The sequence below is a fragment of the Anthonomus grandis genome, chromosome 1, assembly GCF_022605725.1.
Source record: "Anthonomus grandis grandis chromosome 1, icAntGran1.3, whole genome shotgun sequence".
Classification (NCBI taxonomy): domain Eukaryota; kingdom Metazoa; phylum Arthropoda; class Insecta; order Coleoptera; family Curculionidae; genus Anthonomus; species Anthonomus grandis.
In genome coordinates this window covers 5,938,901-5,955,754 of record NC_065546.1, presented here as the reverse complement: position 1 = coordinate 5,955,754, position 16,854 = coordinate 5,938,901, and the positions used below count along the sequence as shown (strand labels likewise).

Sequence of the window (16,854 nt, the reverse complement as noted above, 5' to 3'; positions counted from 1 at the left end):
TTAAGGTTTACGTCACAGAACACAAATATAGTTTACGTTAATTAAAACACCTGAATCGTTTTTTGACAGAAAAAAAGTCACGTTGTTGTCAACTACTAACTGATGCCGTCAAATAAGCCCTCCACTTTCTTTACACATTAAGTGCATTTCTTAAATAAAGAAGTGGTTCACGATGGACTTGTTTGTTTAATTCAGCTATAAAAAATACAGTCCACAAATAACCCTTGCTGTTCCCAGCAGAAGAGACACAACACAATTTGGTGATCCAGCAGTGGAGCAGCAACATAAAAACACACGTATTAAATAAGGAGAAGACTATATCGCCTCTTGTAAGCGATATACCCAAGCATCATTTACAAATCGCCAAAAACTAGGCACTCCGCTATACTCACAATTCAGAATGTTATTTAGAATCAGTCATATCGAGGGATCGTTTCGAGTCGTGATTTTAGAATTAGATTCCCAATGTTGGTTTAAAAACAGTGTCAATGAAAAAAATTAATTTAAGCCATATTTTAGGGAGTAACGTCTCCCAGGCCTCTAATAAAGTTGTGTAAAATAAAAATGTGTCAAAAGTGAAGCTATACAAACAATAATCTAACAACAGTAAATTAATGTAAAATTTGAATATTTTGAATTAATTTTTCAGTTGAGAAGTACTATATTTCTTAGTACTACTTTTAGTTAATTTAATAATAATATACATGAGACAGTTGAAATATGGTCGATCGATAACTGATTTACAAAAAATACAGAGAAAAATACAGTAAAGATGAGGTTGGACGCATGTTTTTTCAAATTGATTTTTGATTAGATTGTGTTTATTTCTGTGAAAAAAAATGAGTGAGGTTATGTTTACGCCAGTAACTTTTTTGTTTATTGTATTTCCTCTTGGGCAAATGTCTGCCTTTATAAACATTTTCAGGGCGAAATTAATTTGTATTTTGTTACGATTTAGATTCTAAAAATGTATGAGATCGGATTTAGACTTAAAACGTTTTGAAAACTTAGACAAATTGGTGTTTTAATGGTTTAGATCAGTCTTCAAAACGAATGCAATTCTGATGAAAGATGAAAGGTATAGCTAATAATTATTTAGACTATGACAGCTGTTAGACATGACGTCATTCGAGCGCAACCATACTATGACGTAACGCTTAAGATATCGAAAGGCAACCGAGTAAGGCGCTTACTCGCTAAAATATGGCTTTGGCTTTATACTTCCGACAGTCAAGTTGTGTATGTCAATGTCAAATAACACATTTTTTTGGTGTTTGTTGAAATATTTATAAATAAACATTTTCAAAAATCTTCATACAAAAAATTGAAAAAGATGAAGCTGCTAACTCATAATATGTTAACTTCGAAATGTATGCGTGGTGTAAATGTCGGATATCCATTGACAATTAACGTAAGTACCTTTATTCTTATGTTGATTTAATATTATGTATTCCACTGAAAGAAGCTTTTAAAGACAAACTTTTAGATTTTTCGTGGGATGAAACTGCTCAGACATAACTTGATTTCCTCCAAATGTAAGCGGGGTGTTCGAGTTGGTTATCCTTTGCAAGTTAATGTAAGTCTTCCGAGCATTAAGTCCATATACCAAGTCTAATCATGTTAATCACAACAATCCTGACATTAAAGCTCTTGAACCTCTAAATATGTACAATGGTGGCCCACTAATTAGAATTAGTGTGAATAAATTAATAAAAATCATAAATCTCTTATAAATAAAATTGATTTATTCTTATATTTTGCCCATTGTCCTAACTAATATTTACCGTTAATATTACCATACATTTAGTGGATTTGTCTTCACATTTAGGTACTTTTAAAAAAAAGTGAATTTTTTATGCCAATATTGAATTGGATAACTGATTAGAAACCAAAGAATTATCAATTTAAAAAAACAATAAGTACTCTAAACCCTAAATAAATCAATATTTTGTAGCAAATCCATTATTTTCAATGACAGCTTTACATCTCCTGGGGATTGACTGCACCCAATGTTGACATCTCTGACAGATATATTAAGCCTTTCACAGCTTAATATATATGTCTCATCAATCTATAAAAGGTTGTCTGCTCAAGATGCGAACAGTGGAGCTGGTCCTGATGGCCTTCCTCCAGTTCTTATTAAAAATTGTAGCTTCCATTTTCTAGACCTCTCCACATTATTTTTAACTTGTCCTTAAAAACTGAAACTTTTTCAGCTTATTGGAAATCAAGCTTAATTATGGCCATTTTAAAAGCCGGTGATTTAATTTCAAGTCAACAACTACAGACCTATCAGCATCTTAAATTGTATTCCCAAGGTCTTTGAGAGTCTAGTCTGCGACTCTCTATCTGAGCAAGTGTGAAGGGCTGCTTTGTCAACCAGCAATTCAGATTTCGGCCCCATCATTCCACTGAGCTAAATTTACTTACCTTTACTGACTTTCTTTTAGAAGAATCATTGGAAGAAGGATCCCATATACATGCTATATACACAGATTTTACAAAGGCTTTTGACAGAGTAAACCATAAAATTCTAATAAATAAATTCAAGGATATGGGCATTCTATGTGAGCTTTTACAGTGGTTGACATCTAAACAGTACAAATTATGCATATTCAAAGTTTTCAGTCCATTGAAATTAAAATACCATCAGGTATTTTAATTTCAATGGACACAGGACAGGTTCACACCTAGGACTTCTACTCTTTAATGCATTTTTTCTACTTTTTGCTGACAAATTAAAATTTTACATTAAAGTTCAAAATCAGCATGACTGTGACAGACTTGGATCATTTAACTCAGTGGTGTGATGAAAATTGAATGGTTCTTAATATCAACAAATGTCAACTAATGATATTTAGCAGAGAAAGAAATGCTTTAAATCTTATATATCATATTAAAGGCTCTCCTTTATTGTTGGCTTCTTAAGTTAAGGAACTGGGGGTGACACTATATAGCCACTTATCCTTTACACTTCATTTAGAATTAATCATCTCTAAATCTTTACAAATGTTGGGCTTTGTGAAACTTCTTATGAAACTACCAGAGATTCTTAATGTTCCCTCAATTAAAGTGTTATACTGTTCCCTAGTAAGGCCATATCTGGATTACTGTTTTTCTATATAGGCCTATCTTATAATATTCATATTCAGGCAATTGACACAGTTCAGCATAAAGATCAGCTAGATTAGCAAATAAAATTTCAGCAGTTGGATTACTTTCAAAATAGGAAAATATTTAAGAAACAACTTAAGGATTATAAATGAAATGCTGATTATCCATAATATTATTGTATCTCTCCTGTTTGTGGCAAAACACAAAACTTATTCATTACTCTTGTTTTGTTATTTGAGGTTTAATAGACACTCTTGGTTAAGTTTAATTAAACTTATATTAAATTTTGACTGATTGTCGTGACATGAATATCATCTCGTCCAAATAGGTTGTTCTCATTAAGTTGTCATCGTATAGTTTATGATGATATATCGATAGCTGGAGAAAGTTCTTCTTTAATCCGGTTGCAGATTAAAAATGGATTCATTTTAGCCATTTGAACAATATTTTATATATCAGTTTGTTGTCTGGTTTTTTTAGATTTTCTCTTGCATGGAATATTTTCATACGTTTTATGTTCTCTTATGTATTTAAGTGCATAGAAAATAATTTTTTTTGAATACTTTAGGTGGTCAGCTACTTTACTATAAGTCTAACCTCTTTCCCTTAGCGTAAAAATTATTTTAGGCATTGACGGATCACAATTTTTTTTTCTACCCAAACTGTGCCCTATCTTCAGGTTGTAGATACAAAAACATAAATTGTTACCAGTACAAAGATTTGAAATGAACTGTGCGCGTTTATTTTCGTATAAACGCGCGTTATAATGATACAGGGTGTTACGGAATAAGATACTGATCCTTAACGGCGTTAATCATCAAAGTTCAAATAAAGCAATGTCCTAATACCATTAACTTTTGAGTTACTAAAGTTAATTTTATAGTATTTACAATGCTTCAAACTTAAATAAATAATAGAAAATATTGTATAATCTATAGCTTTCCAACATCCTTATAAAGAAACAGAATCCTGAGGGATTATTTACCACTTTAATGTCTTCATTTACTAATGAATGAGATCTAATAATTGCAGAAAACCAATTTTCATACTCTTTTCATTTACAACGTGTACAAGTTTTAGATCCTGAAGATTATCCACATCGGTTGGCTTTTTGTCAATGGTTTTCGTAACGTGCCATGATTTTGAAAGAATACTGTTTTCAGGTGAAGCATGTTTTACGCGTGATCGTTACTTCAATACCAGAAACACCCATATTTGGCATGATGAAAATCCGCACGCTGTGGCTCCTAGAAGACGCCAATAACAATTTTCTGTAAACATCTGGGCTAGTATTTCTGAAGAGCACATTCGTTACTTGTTGCCTGTCCGATTGAATGCACTTATTTATTTACATTTTCCGGCAAATACTTTGCCTCGATTATTGCGAAACATCCCTATAAACCTTACAATTAATGGGTGGTTTCAACGTGACGGGGTACCTCCACCTCAACGATGAATTGGAAGAGGAGGTCCCGTTGAATGACCCACGCGTTCTCCTGATCTTAATTCCCTAGATTTTTTTCTTTGGGTTTATCTGAAAAGTTTGGTCTACGAAACACCTGCTCCTAATGAGGAAGATCTGCTAGCAAGGATATTTCCGGAATGTTACAAAGAGTTTGCGATTGAATGACCAACGGTGCAATCTTTGCGTTGAAAATATGGTCTGTATTTTGCGCAACTATTATAAACAATAATTTATTTGTTAATAAACAAAATAATGGTTAAACTGCACTACAAACAGCAATTCAGTTAATGAGGAAAATAATAGTATAACAAAAACAGTTTTTTTGCTCAAGAGCCCAAATGACTCATTTGCAGGCCTATGTTTACTGGATAAAAAATATTTGTTTTAATGTCCTCTACCATTCCTTGTCCAGTTTGTCGGTATATTTTTGGGACACTCTATAGACCAGATTGTTTTGCATTAATGATGGTAGTTTTCAGAATTTTTATGAGACAGTGTTTTTAGAAGTAAATTATTTACGCTAGGCTTATTACTTATACTATGAGTAATAATAGGAATATTATAATTGTTATAATTGTAAGCTCTTTGAATTTTAAAATTGCATTTTAATTTATCTTGTTCTCATTGTTTTATAGATCGGGAACACCTTTTTTTTACCCAATTAACTTTCATTTCACACATTTAAACAGTTATATTATTGGTAAATAAAAATTAAAAAATTATAGTGAGACATTTGAATAACATTTGAAAATATTCTCATTGATCCAATCAAAGATTAAGTTTTGTTGTCTTTGTATAGTATCCAATCTTTCAGGTCCATGTTGATACCATGGAGGATATCCAAAGAAGATTTTAAAGAAGATAGTATCCTAATTTAATATTGATTCACTTAATTCCAAAAGAATTCTTACATCTTTTAATTTTCTGTATAAACTACTTTTACTAACGACTTTCCACACTTTACAGAGTGTGTGCCTTTGTACTTGATGATGTGCCTTTCTGTACTTACATTTGGGTGTCATTTTTAAAGAATCTTTTTTGAGACATTTTTAGATGAGTGGTTTTGTTTCCATGTCTAACTTTTTTAATACTGTTAGGCACCTGATGGGTAATTTATATTTTATATAGGGAAATTAATAGAATTACTTAAAACTCCTAACAGAGACAGAAATAATATTAACAGATATCAATGCGCACTTATCCACAAAATGTCTGCAGATGCTTAGATCCTGGTGGACATTATAGAGTCGTTTGGTTGACCTAAACTATAATAGATGCCATTCACGAGTAGTTGATGCTGGTTTCTCGGATCATAAGGCTAATCTGTAAATGTCTTGCCTTATTTCAGATACCTATGACAATAATATCAAAAGACATCAGATGCCATGTTGGTGCATTGCTAATGCCTGTAACTATCCCAAAAAAAAAAAAAAAAACAATATCCAGGGCGTTCTCAGATTATCTGGTTTACCGATAAACGACAAAAGGAAATTCTAAATGTTTTAACCTCTTCTTGTGCATTTATATCTAGTTTTGTATTAAGTGATCTCAGCAACTAACCCGATTCTGCTAAAGATTAAAACGTACACTTTTCAAGTAAAACATGGGTTTTCCTTGTCTCAAACTTATACAAATTTTTTTATTGTAGGCTTCGGATGTTCGAGTCTCTGACGTAGATTTTAACCCGGACTTCATATCCAAACTGATCCCGAAAGTAGACTGGCCGGCACTATACGAAGCTGCCCGAAGCGTTGGCCAGTCCGAGGACTTGCCTCCTCAGGCTCCAGATGACTTCGAAACAAACGAAGAGTTCCTGAAAAAGGCCCACCGAGCGCTACTAGAAATCGAGATTATAGATGGAGAACTAATCTGCCCGGAAAGCGGACGCAAATTCCCTATTAATAACGGCATTCCAAACATGTTATTAAATGAAGATGAAATTTAAATTGATTAAATTACCTGCTGTAAGTGTTATTAGATTGTTAAGTTTTATAGTTTTTAAGATGTGACAAATTAAAGATGCGATTTTTTTTCTGCTTGATATAATTTCTTTTAATGGTTTATTGTAGAAAAAAATAATTATTGAGTTAAAATTCACAGGTGCTGTAATATCAACCATGGTGCCTATTCATAATATTCCTTTAATTGTCGAGAACATCGCGTACGGCACTGTCTTAATTCAATTTAATCATGTCAAAAGAAACAACTTTAATGTACTGATAATTTATTTATTGTAATCTTCCGAAATTTCCTTTTATACTGCAATTATCATTGGATAAAAAAATAATTTAAAAATACCTGAAAAAATTGTCCCAACTGCAAGAGCCAACTAACAAATAACTTTAGTGCCTTAAAGAAAACAGAGAATCATTTTTATTGCCTAGAAATCTTTTTTTTTAAGTTGACTTAAATGTGTAACAACACAAACCGCTGGAAAAATAAATCATGACAAGAAGATTTAAAAACTGATATCAACTGCCTGGAATTTTTATAGGATTTGTCAGAATATTATCCAGAAAATATTTTGACAGTTGCTTTAAAATTCTCAATATTGGGAAAAACACTAAAACACTAACCACAATTTCTGCATAAGCATGTATAAGCAGGGCATCATATATCAGGCCTAAAAACAATTAAAAGGGGTGTTAGGAATCGTAGACGTCTCGCTTGCTAAGCGAGGCCATAGCTAATGGACCAGACAGACATGTACACTGTGTCCCATTTTGGATGAGACTGCAGGGTATCTCTGTCATCAGGATATCTCAGCCATCAAGTGTAAACTGACAACACGACGTTTCAGTTTACATTTGATAACGGTCGGAGATACTTACCGACCGAAACGTCGTGTTGTACGAAAACAAAGACTATGTATGGGCTTTTCCACACACGGTATTCTGGGTTGTGATTTTTTTCTTCAATAAAACACTTCGGTAAATAAGTGTAATTAGAAGAATGAAATAAAGCACTGCACTAACCGTACAATTCTGTTAATTGTTGTATAAAATATACAAATAAAAATTTTACAAAGTAAAATTCTGATTCTAATCGAATCTTGTGTTATATACTGTTTAATGACCTGTTGGCCTGAAGTTAAAAGTGTGAATGTATACATATAAAAATATGGATGGAGTGGAGAATGTGGCTGTGTAAAATGCTTATATAATGAAACGTTGCATTTTTGATTATAGGAGGATCTTTGTACTATTTGTCAGCTTTAGTAAGGAAATTGAATAAGCGGTTTTAAGAAATTAAAATTTAATAACTCTGTTTATAAAGCTAAGACTGTTTATAAAACTTAATATGCCGCCTGTAATAAAATATTAAATTTATATCATGCGGCTGGCCCGGCGACTAAATAAATTATAGTCTAAACAGACATTATCAGTCCGACTACCTGTTTCTACATTACCATTGTCTACCACTTTCAAAAACAAAAAGGAAGACTCAAGTAAAAGGTATCTAACTAGAGTACTACAATCATCTGGTGGGATGCAGGGAAAAAGGGTTTTTACGTCGATAGAAATCAGTTTTGAACCTGGTGGAATGGTGATTGTTTTCAAGAAGCTTGTCACTTCTACAGAATTTTTAGCAGAAAAATCACTCATCACATCTCCTAAAGCCTGTAACCCCTCTCAACGTAGCATTCAACCAAGAGGATAAATTGTAACAGGGGGAACCAACAAAGGAAACAACCGGTCTAATGGGTATATCAGGTTTGTCAAATCATTAAAGAACTTTTCAGAATAATTTTATTTTTTCCAAACAGAACAATATTTTTTTTTTTAATTTAAAGTAAAAACTATTTCGTAACGATGAAATTTCCTATCCAAAAATCCAACCCGCAACAGTTGAAGTGGCCGTGGCAATGGCCGCACTAACGATTTTCTTGATTAATCCATCTGAGAAATCTCTGGAGTAGTTCTACGACAAATTTGGCTGCCTTATCGAAAAAGCCGGGCTTCGGTTCTTCTTCTCCCGCGAAATCCGGATTGTTTGTATCTATTTCGATTTCTGACTGGCGTTTGACTCTGCCTTGATTGGAACTATCTTCTGCGAAACATATAGCATAATATATTGGTAGTAAATTATTTAATTATACTCACCAATACCCAATTGCCTTAGCTCATTGATTAGCTCTTTATCATGTCTTAGATATTCTGCAATGTTTTTTTCCAAAAGGAGTTCTGTGTTAGAGGGACGCGGAGCCTAATAATTATAACAATTAAATAACTTAATTTATTATCAAAGATTAAAAATCTATATGAGGTGCTTACCCCTTGACAAAAGTGATACCCAGTCAACACTGAAATAATGGTGAATAAGAAGAGATGGTGCATTTTAGGGTTCATTTTAACAGTAACGATTGTAAAAAATGGATTAAATGAGAACCCGGAAGGAGGTGCGTCTCTTTTTATCTATGGGAAGCACAAATCTTAATTGAAATGCAGTGGCGTACTTTATTTAGGGAAACATGTTGGGTTTATTATTGCGAACGCTTCTGTTTGGATTGGATTTATTGTTGGAACTATTATTGTCTATATCCCATCGGTTTCCAAAAAAGTCTGTAAAAATATTGTTAAAAACTGTATTATTTAATATGATTAGTTTTGTATACTTTAACAAAAATAATTTCTGCGCTTGTGGGCAAAAAAATGATATAACCATGACCGTGAACCAATATAGGCGTATCGTTTTAATGATATAGGTAACAAGAGAATAAATCAGGATGACTCTTTCATGGAATTAGATAACTGCTAACATGCAATTTCCTATGTATTGTCATCTGTATAATTAATTATTTGTATTTCCGATAATTATGTTCTCGAACGAAAATTATTTTTTTGTCAATTCTGAGACACTTCATTATTGAATGAAAATGCAGTTTTATGGTATAAAATTTTATTGCTCGACCTTGTCTTTATGATATCTAAAACAACTAATGGATTAATTCTCGGGACTAACTATTAATACAAAATTCCTTGAGGACAATTTTTAGAAGTTTAATTTTGTAGTTTATATCTGAAATATTTTTTTTATTTAAATATAAAATACTTTTTAGACTTTTTTTTCACAATATAATATTCGTAATGATAAGAATTTATATTCGATTCCTGTAATTCAGGATTTTACCCAAGTCACAAATCATTAAAGACCAATGATTTTAAATTAAAATTTGAAAGACAATATACGTTCCACATATTATGTTATTAGTGTCATGTCATATATATAAAAGAAATTTACAGCTGTTCTCCAAATATTTCCATTTTAGAAAAAAATATTATATTATTTTAACCCTGGAATACTATCGCTAGTTTATGGGCTGCTAATAGTATTGCTACGTAAAGTCTTGAAAAAATACTGTTTTTATAAATATATATATTGAACATAAAATTTATAACCGTGGATAAAAAAGGTAGAAAAAACTAAAAACATTACTGACATATTTTAATTTGAAGCTCTTCACAAATCGGTTTTTTGCATTTGGGACAGTAGGTAACTGTCATACGTCTCTTAGCTGAAGGACAAGTTGAACAATTTTTTCTCTTTGGTTATCCTCTGCAATAGGTTATATATATTTTTCTTGTTCAGTCATATATAAGTTTGTCTACATAATGGTTTTTCCCCCTTGCCAAATAATATTAGAAAATATATTACATACAAGTTAATACATGCCATGTTAATCATGTTATAAAAACAAAAACTCAAAGGTCATCGTCTAGTTTTACGGTCAGCGCACATATTTTGGCACATTTAATCAAAGGTATCAACTGACCCTTTAGTTGAGTTGTAAGTTTCTATAATATATTGCTTTTTTAAATCAGGTTTAATTTTTGCAATAGTAGTGTGCATTCTGGAAATAAGATTTACTGTTTTATTTTGCTTTGCTTTATATGAAACTAAAGTACTTTTGTGACTATATACAAAAATTGTAGTTCCAACTTGTCGTTCATTTTTATTTTCTTTATTATTTGTAGTGGCAGATGGGCTTTATTCTTTCGAATAGTGCCCACTACCGTAAGACTAAATGGTTTTGCTACAAACCGATCTACTAATGGCACAGACGTAAACCAATTATCCATGGTACGTTTCTGTAGTTCAATGAATAGGCTTCGTAAGCTGCTCCACAAAAAAAATCAACTAATGGTTTACCATATGTATTTGTTGATTTACCCAGATATGGTGAGGCGTTGATTAAATATTTCGTCGCCTCATCACAAAGCATTACAATTTTTAGACCATACTTTGACAATTTATTTGAAATGTACATCCTGAAAGGACATTTTCCTTTAAACCCTACTACTTGTACGTGCCTGGTTTGTAACTTCTTTTACGCAGTCAGAAATTCAAAGCGTCCCTTGCTTGAAAAAGTTTTATTAAAGAAAACTTTGGTGATAAGTTGTTGTCTTTTAAAGCAGCAGAAAGTATGTATGGACCCAAAAGCGATTTAAGTTCTACCAGATTTGTTTCAGATACAGTTTGTGATGCCACTTTATAATTGTTTTGTCTTATAATTTCCTGATTTGTGTAAAATAAGACTTTGTTTAAAAGTGTATCAAGGAAAAATCACTGAAAGTGTGTAACTGGTTGTAGCAATTCCTTAGCCTCTTGTGTTGGATCTGGTCTCACATGAACAATATTTATGGATGGTATTTTTCCTCTCTTTTTAGGTTAAGTTTTCTACATACAACCATTTTTGTCTAGTAAATTTTTAACCTGTGGAACAACTATGCAGTCTAGAGTGAGGAACATCAGGCGTTACTAGGTTATCCTAAAATAGGCATTACAATATATGTGTATATATATATTAAAAAGCAAAGAACAAACTTACCGAAATACTTACTGTTATTCTTAAACGTTTCCTCAATGTCGTTCTCATCAGGAGCAAAATTAGGATCGGCTACGCTATCGTCAGAGTCACTACTCCGGTACAACAGCTCTTCCAGGTTGTTTATCTGTTAAACTTTTTTGAGATATTTTTTGGTAATCTAATACTGCTTATCACTATTACCACGTCAAAATTACGTCCTAAATAAAATACGGTTAATACTATTGCAACGTAAAAAATACGTGTCGGCTCTTAAAAATTCGGCTTCAACCAATACTGTAAATACACAGATCAAACTAGTTCAGGCGTGTCATACTCCTGATAGACCGCTCAAAGCACTACTGAGCGCTAAGGTGGGAGAAGGTAATAAAATTGAAGTGACACTCTAAACAGTACTGTCCGCACGTAAATAATACGTAAATAGCATTCCAGGGTTAACTAAATACCCGTGTCTAATCCCCCGAGAATTCCTACTAGATGCACCCTTTATTACACTGAAAGGAGTATGAGAAACCGCAAAAATCTATAGAGAAAAAACGCACAGTTTAGCCAACACGGATGACGAACTACAAATTTTATTATATTTTTAAGAGAAAAAGTAATTTTATATTTAAGAATCTTATCACGTTTATAATGTATGCTTTTATTTTTTAAGAAAACCCTAATTTATCAATCGTAGATGCTAGTAGATTCGTTGGAGGTTCTAGAAAAAAAGATTCAAAGCGTGCTACCTAAATATAGATATCATCCTTACAAAATGCTGCCAGTATGAAAATCTCCAGATAATCATGAAATTAGAAGACTAGGTTATTGCAGTGATATATTAGATATGAGATAGAAATCTCTAGCTTTTAGAAAATGAAGGTTTGTTGGATGATTTTTTTCTTAAAGAATATACTATTATTAAATGGGATCTCATAACTTTCTACTGTGGCCGTAAGATCTTTTTAAATAATCGTTTTAATGAGTGCATTGGAACTCATGGTTCCATTAACTGACCACCAAATAGCCTTGACCTGATTTCATTAGACAGTTTTCTATGGGGATATCTAAAAAATTAAATTTATAAAGAAATACGTAAAAATTGAAAGCATTTAAAGGAAAGAATCCAAAGAAGTTTAAACTACCTAAATGAAGAACATCCTGAGATTATTTTCAATGATCTACTGAAATTATACAAAGATTATAGAAACCCTTATTTAAAATACTGACGGCCTCATATAACATTTATGAATGTTATATGAGGCCTATAAAAAAAAACATTTCACAGCATATATATGTATAATATATTATATTTTTTAAATCGCATGAAAAATATTGTTCATTTAATATACAAATATACAAGGTGTTCAATTGCAAAAACACAAACCTTGTATTTTTTATTAACTTTGCGATATCCCCGTATTATATTTTACAACATTTCCTAGAGATTTAAAATAAACTCTACAACTTTTATATTTAAAGTTTGTTTCCACCCTGTATACTACCGGGTATTTTGATTGGTTTCTGGCTAATCAATTGGCTCTTAGTATTCAAAAATATCAATGATCAAAAACTTTTATCTATTTTACCTACAACTAATTTAATAAAATATGGATCTTAGGCCAACTACCAAAAAGCTGGAAACACTTTTTTTTAATTCCAGTCCATAAACAATCCAAACCAATCTGCAAAAAGAAAACTATATGCCCATAGCTTTAAACAGCCATCTATGTAAACTCCTAGAAAAAATAGTTAACAATAGACTAACCTGGTATCTTGAAAACACACAAACTTATAATTCCACAGCAAGCGGGTTTTAGGAAAAATTGATCTCCTCTAGATCACATCGCAGGACTAGAAATAGACATTCAAGACTCCATTAGACTAGGAAAACACACAACAGCAGTCCTCCTAGACCTTAATAAAGCCTTCGACTCAATTAACAGGCAAAGCATAATAAATTCCCTAGAAGAATATAAAATAAATGGACACATGATTTCGGTGATATTTGGCGTTTTAAAGTTCATATTTTAATTAATAACGGTACACGATGTTGTAGACATATCATATTTTATATTTTTTTAATGTTAGTGAGTCAGTGTGTAGTTTTTATATTTAGAAGAAGTATGTCTTTTCTGTTAATTAGCGTTTTGTTCCTTATTATTTAATGTTGATAATTTTATTTAGGTCTCATGATGCCCTAATGCGGCGAGACGCGTAATTTTTTAATAGACGCTTGATTTGTGAGACTTTGACTTTGAGTATACTTTCTCTTCCTTTGTTACAATTTTCAAGGTATTTGAATACAAACATGGTAATCAGAATTCAAAAGATCTTGATCACAACACACTAATGAATTCAAATAGTATTCGAATACCACTAAAAGTATTCTGAACGGGCTTCAGAAAACCGAGCAATCAAATACTACCCAAGCCTAAAGAAAATCAAATAAATGATCGGTGATCCGTTGTCCCATTTTCCAATAATATGTATGTAAAAACATACAAACATTTAAGCTGCCTGATACTGTCTAAATTATAGTTATTTATTTACAAATGTCAAATTAAATAAATTATTCTAAAACACTGCGAATCCTTTGTTGCAAAAATTATATTTAAGGAAGGATAAAAAAAAAACTCAGAAAAACGGTAAACTGTACACCACTGTTTTATTATTAATACTTAATTATTTCCAAAAAACAACTTTTTAAGTTATAATATAATAATTTTTATATATATATATTTATAATATACGAAGCAACAACTTTTTATTTATAACTTAATATAATTATTTCTATAGTGTCAATAACTCTTACACTTAGACAAGAAAATTATGAAAAAGTGACAATTATTTTTGGAAATTTCAAGCATAAGTTCAGGCACTAATAAATTTAATAATTTTTAATAAATATTTTATTCCTTATATTATTATTTACTTATATTTTATATAAATATTATTGGCAAAAAGTTAACTTTTAAAAAGTATTTTTTAGATATATAAAAATGACTCGCACCAAACAAAAATGAAAATATAAATAAACATATAGTATGTATATCGTAAAAACTACAAAAAAAAATACTGGAACGCTCAAGTACAACTATGGTTTTGATAACCTTTAAAAAGAAATTTTTTGTAATTTTTTTAACGCGGATTTCTTTCCTCTGACATAAATTGGTCCAAGACGTTTTGCATGGTTTGTCTGAGGTCAGATTCGGTAGGTGAAACCACAGAGTGAGTGATTAATGTTCTAACAGTCCTGGTAATTCTATAAAATATAAAGAAATATATAAGTTGTGGATATTAAATGAAAATATATTCTTACTTAGCTCCTGATATAGGATCGACCTCTTCCACGGTGGTTTCAGTATACTGAGGTTCCTGATGGTAAAAATCCTCTAAAAAAATTAATGGTTATAAGTGTTAATAAATATATCTTTTTCTTATTTGTTACATTTTGGTTAAAATCATTCCTGAGATGAAAACATATTTTTGATTTTTTAAAAACCAAATTTTAACCAAAATGTGATTCATAACATTTCTAAACAAAGTAGAAAGAATTTATAAATTGTGGGCAAACATAAAGGTCTCAGTTATGAATAACACCTGTATCGTCACCACAGATTTTTTTTTCATTTTACATCTTTATGATTGCCCTAAATTTAGATATATTCTATAATCAGTAAGAAACAAATATAAATACTGAAAAAGAACAATTTAAAATATATTTTTTACCATAACTATCAATGGCGGACTAAAAAAGAAAGTTCTTTAGTTTGTTATTAAGAACCCATAATAATTTTACGAACAGAGTTTAACGTTTGTTTAGTTCGCCATTAAAAATTTATTTTGTAAAACAACACACAGATTTCTAAGTGACTACATATACAGGGTGTCCCGGTTCATGTGGGAAATCTCTCGGATTCAGGTAGAACATCGAAAAATAATACCGAACGTTTCTATAAAAAAAATTCCTACAGGCCTTCTTTACGAAGATACAGCTTCGGACGCTGCTGGAAATTGGTTTTTTATAAATTACTTTTAAACTACCCGGTAGAATTTAATAAAAATTTTAGGTGATGAACACTATTAGGGACCTCTTAAAATGACATCCTTAAAATACATTTACCTTGTTTACTTTACCAGGGGCGGACTAGGTTGTACACTTTAATGCGTATATTTTTAACACCCTGTATGTTAAAGTCTAAAAAAAATAAATTTGGATACCTTGAACCTTACGCTAAAAAAAAGGTACTCTTGTTCACTATCGTCGTGTCCGCGAATGTGTTAGAGTTCACGGAGCCCACGTCGAACCTACTTATGAAGTTTTTAATAATTAATTGTTTATTGCTCGTATTGAAGAATTTAACTTTTGTTTACATATTTGGTTTTTGGTTGTTTTTTCTAATTTAAAAACATACACTCATCATAGGTTTTTTTTAATTATTTTGTAAAAGTATTTTTTAGGACACCACTGTATTTATGGAACATGTATTATTTTAAATTAAACGACTTACATCGAAATTTCTCTGTTCTTTAAATAACTAGCGTACTTATCTCATTTAAAAAAAAATATAAAAAAAAACATTGGCTCGTTTATTATTTTTTTTCTATAAAACGCTTCATTTTATCGATAATGAACAAGAGTACCTTTTTTTTTAGCCTAGGGTTCAAGGTATCCAAATTAATTTTTTTTAGACTTTAACATACAGGGTGTTAAAAATATACGCATTAAAGTGTACAACCTAGTCCGCCCCTGGTAAAGTAAACAAGGTAAATGTATTTTAAGGATGTCATTTTAAGAGGTCCCTAATAATGATCATCATCTAAAATTTTTATTAAATTCTACCGGGTAGTTTAAAAGTAATTTATGAAAAACCAATTTCCAGCAGCGTCCTTTAGGAGGCTGTATCTTCGTAAAGAAGGCCTGTAGGAATTTTTTTTATAGGAACGTTCGGTATTATTTTTCGTTGTTCTACCTGGATCCGAGAGATTTCCCACATGAACCGGGATACCCTGTATGCACATAATAATATAATTTTGAATGTATACTCATATTTAGGGAGGTTTCTTGAATAAAAATAAGAAAAAACCTTATTATACCTTTTGACATACAAGGTCGAAAAATTTGGTAAAAAAATCTTTTTAGCAGCTTCTATTTTATTTTTTTATTTATTTTAATAATTTAAAAAAAATTCATTACATTTTATTTTAGAAATCTTACTCTTTTTTTTCCTTTAATTTAAGGAAAAACTAGCCAGTATCCATTTTTTGTTAAATAATATTTAGTTGAAGCCGCCCCACGTAAGCCATTGGTGGAATTTAAAAAATGTAACAATGAATAAAAGCTATGTACCATGTTTCACAAAAAAGAATCATCAAATTTTACCACCACGTAGCTTAAAAACTCTAATGTTTAGGACATACGACCATAATATTTGTTTTCTTATTCTTATTCAAGTACTCCTAA

General features: G+C 31.1%; 2 protein-coding genes across 12 annotated transcripts in view; one reads left to right on the top strand and one right to left on the bottom strand.

Annotated features, from left to right (window-relative positions):
• The first annotated feature begins 1,239 nt into the window (after nucleotides 1–1,239).
• Nucleotides 1,240–6,625, top strand: LOC126736439 (uncharacterized). 2 transcript variants are annotated; one of them, XM_050440781.1, is made up of 3 exons: nucleotides 1,240–1,411; nucleotides 1,487–1,576; nucleotides 6,228–6,625. In XM_050440781.1, the coding sequence occupies exons 1-3, from the start codon at nucleotides 1,334–1,336 to the stop codon at nucleotides 6,522–6,524; spliced, it is 465 nt and encodes a 154-aa protein (XP_050296738.1). In that variant the 5' UTR covers nucleotides 1,240–1,333; the 3' UTR covers nucleotides 6,525–6,625. The 2 variants fall into 2 exon arrangements, with proteins under 2 accessions (XP_050296738.1, XP_050296745.1); XM_050440788.1 differs by lacking the exon at nucleotides 1,487–1,576 and having other exon boundaries at nucleotides 1,244–1,411.
• A 7,404-nt stretch (nucleotides 6,626–14,029) lies between these two features.
• Nucleotides 14,030–16,854, bottom strand: part of LOC126736209 (ankyrin-3-like) — a 231,734-nt gene continuing 228,909 nt past the window's right edge. For 6 of the 10 annotated variants that reach the window (XM_050440509.1, XM_050440464.1, XM_050440485.1 and 3 more), the window contains 2 exons: nucleotides 14,710–14,782; nucleotides 14,030–14,652 (listed from right to left, as the gene is read on the bottom strand). In XM_050440509.1, the coding sequence (XP_050296466.1) occupies nucleotides 14,529–14,652; nucleotides 14,710–14,782 (197 nt within the window). In that variant the 3' untranslated portion in view covers nucleotides 14,030–14,528. The remainder of the gene's footprint in view (nucleotides 14,653–14,709; nucleotides 14,783–16,854) is intronic. The other 4 variants (XR_007660643.1, XR_007660632.1, XR_007660633.1 and 1 more) reach the window with 1 other exon arrangement.

Coding starts and splice junctions, on each gene's coding strand:
- LOC126736439 (XM_050440781.1), top strand. CDS start 1,334: ATGAAGCTGCTAACTCATAATATGTTAACTTCGAAATGTATGCGTGGT. Junction 1,412..1,486: donor GATATCCATTGACAATTAAC/GTAAGTACCTTT, acceptor ACAAACTTTTAG/ATTTTTCGTGGGATGAAACT. Junction 1,577..6,227: donor GTTATCCTTTGCAAGTTAAT/GTAAGTCTTCCG, acceptor TTTTTATTGTAG/GCTTCGGATGTTCGAGTCTC.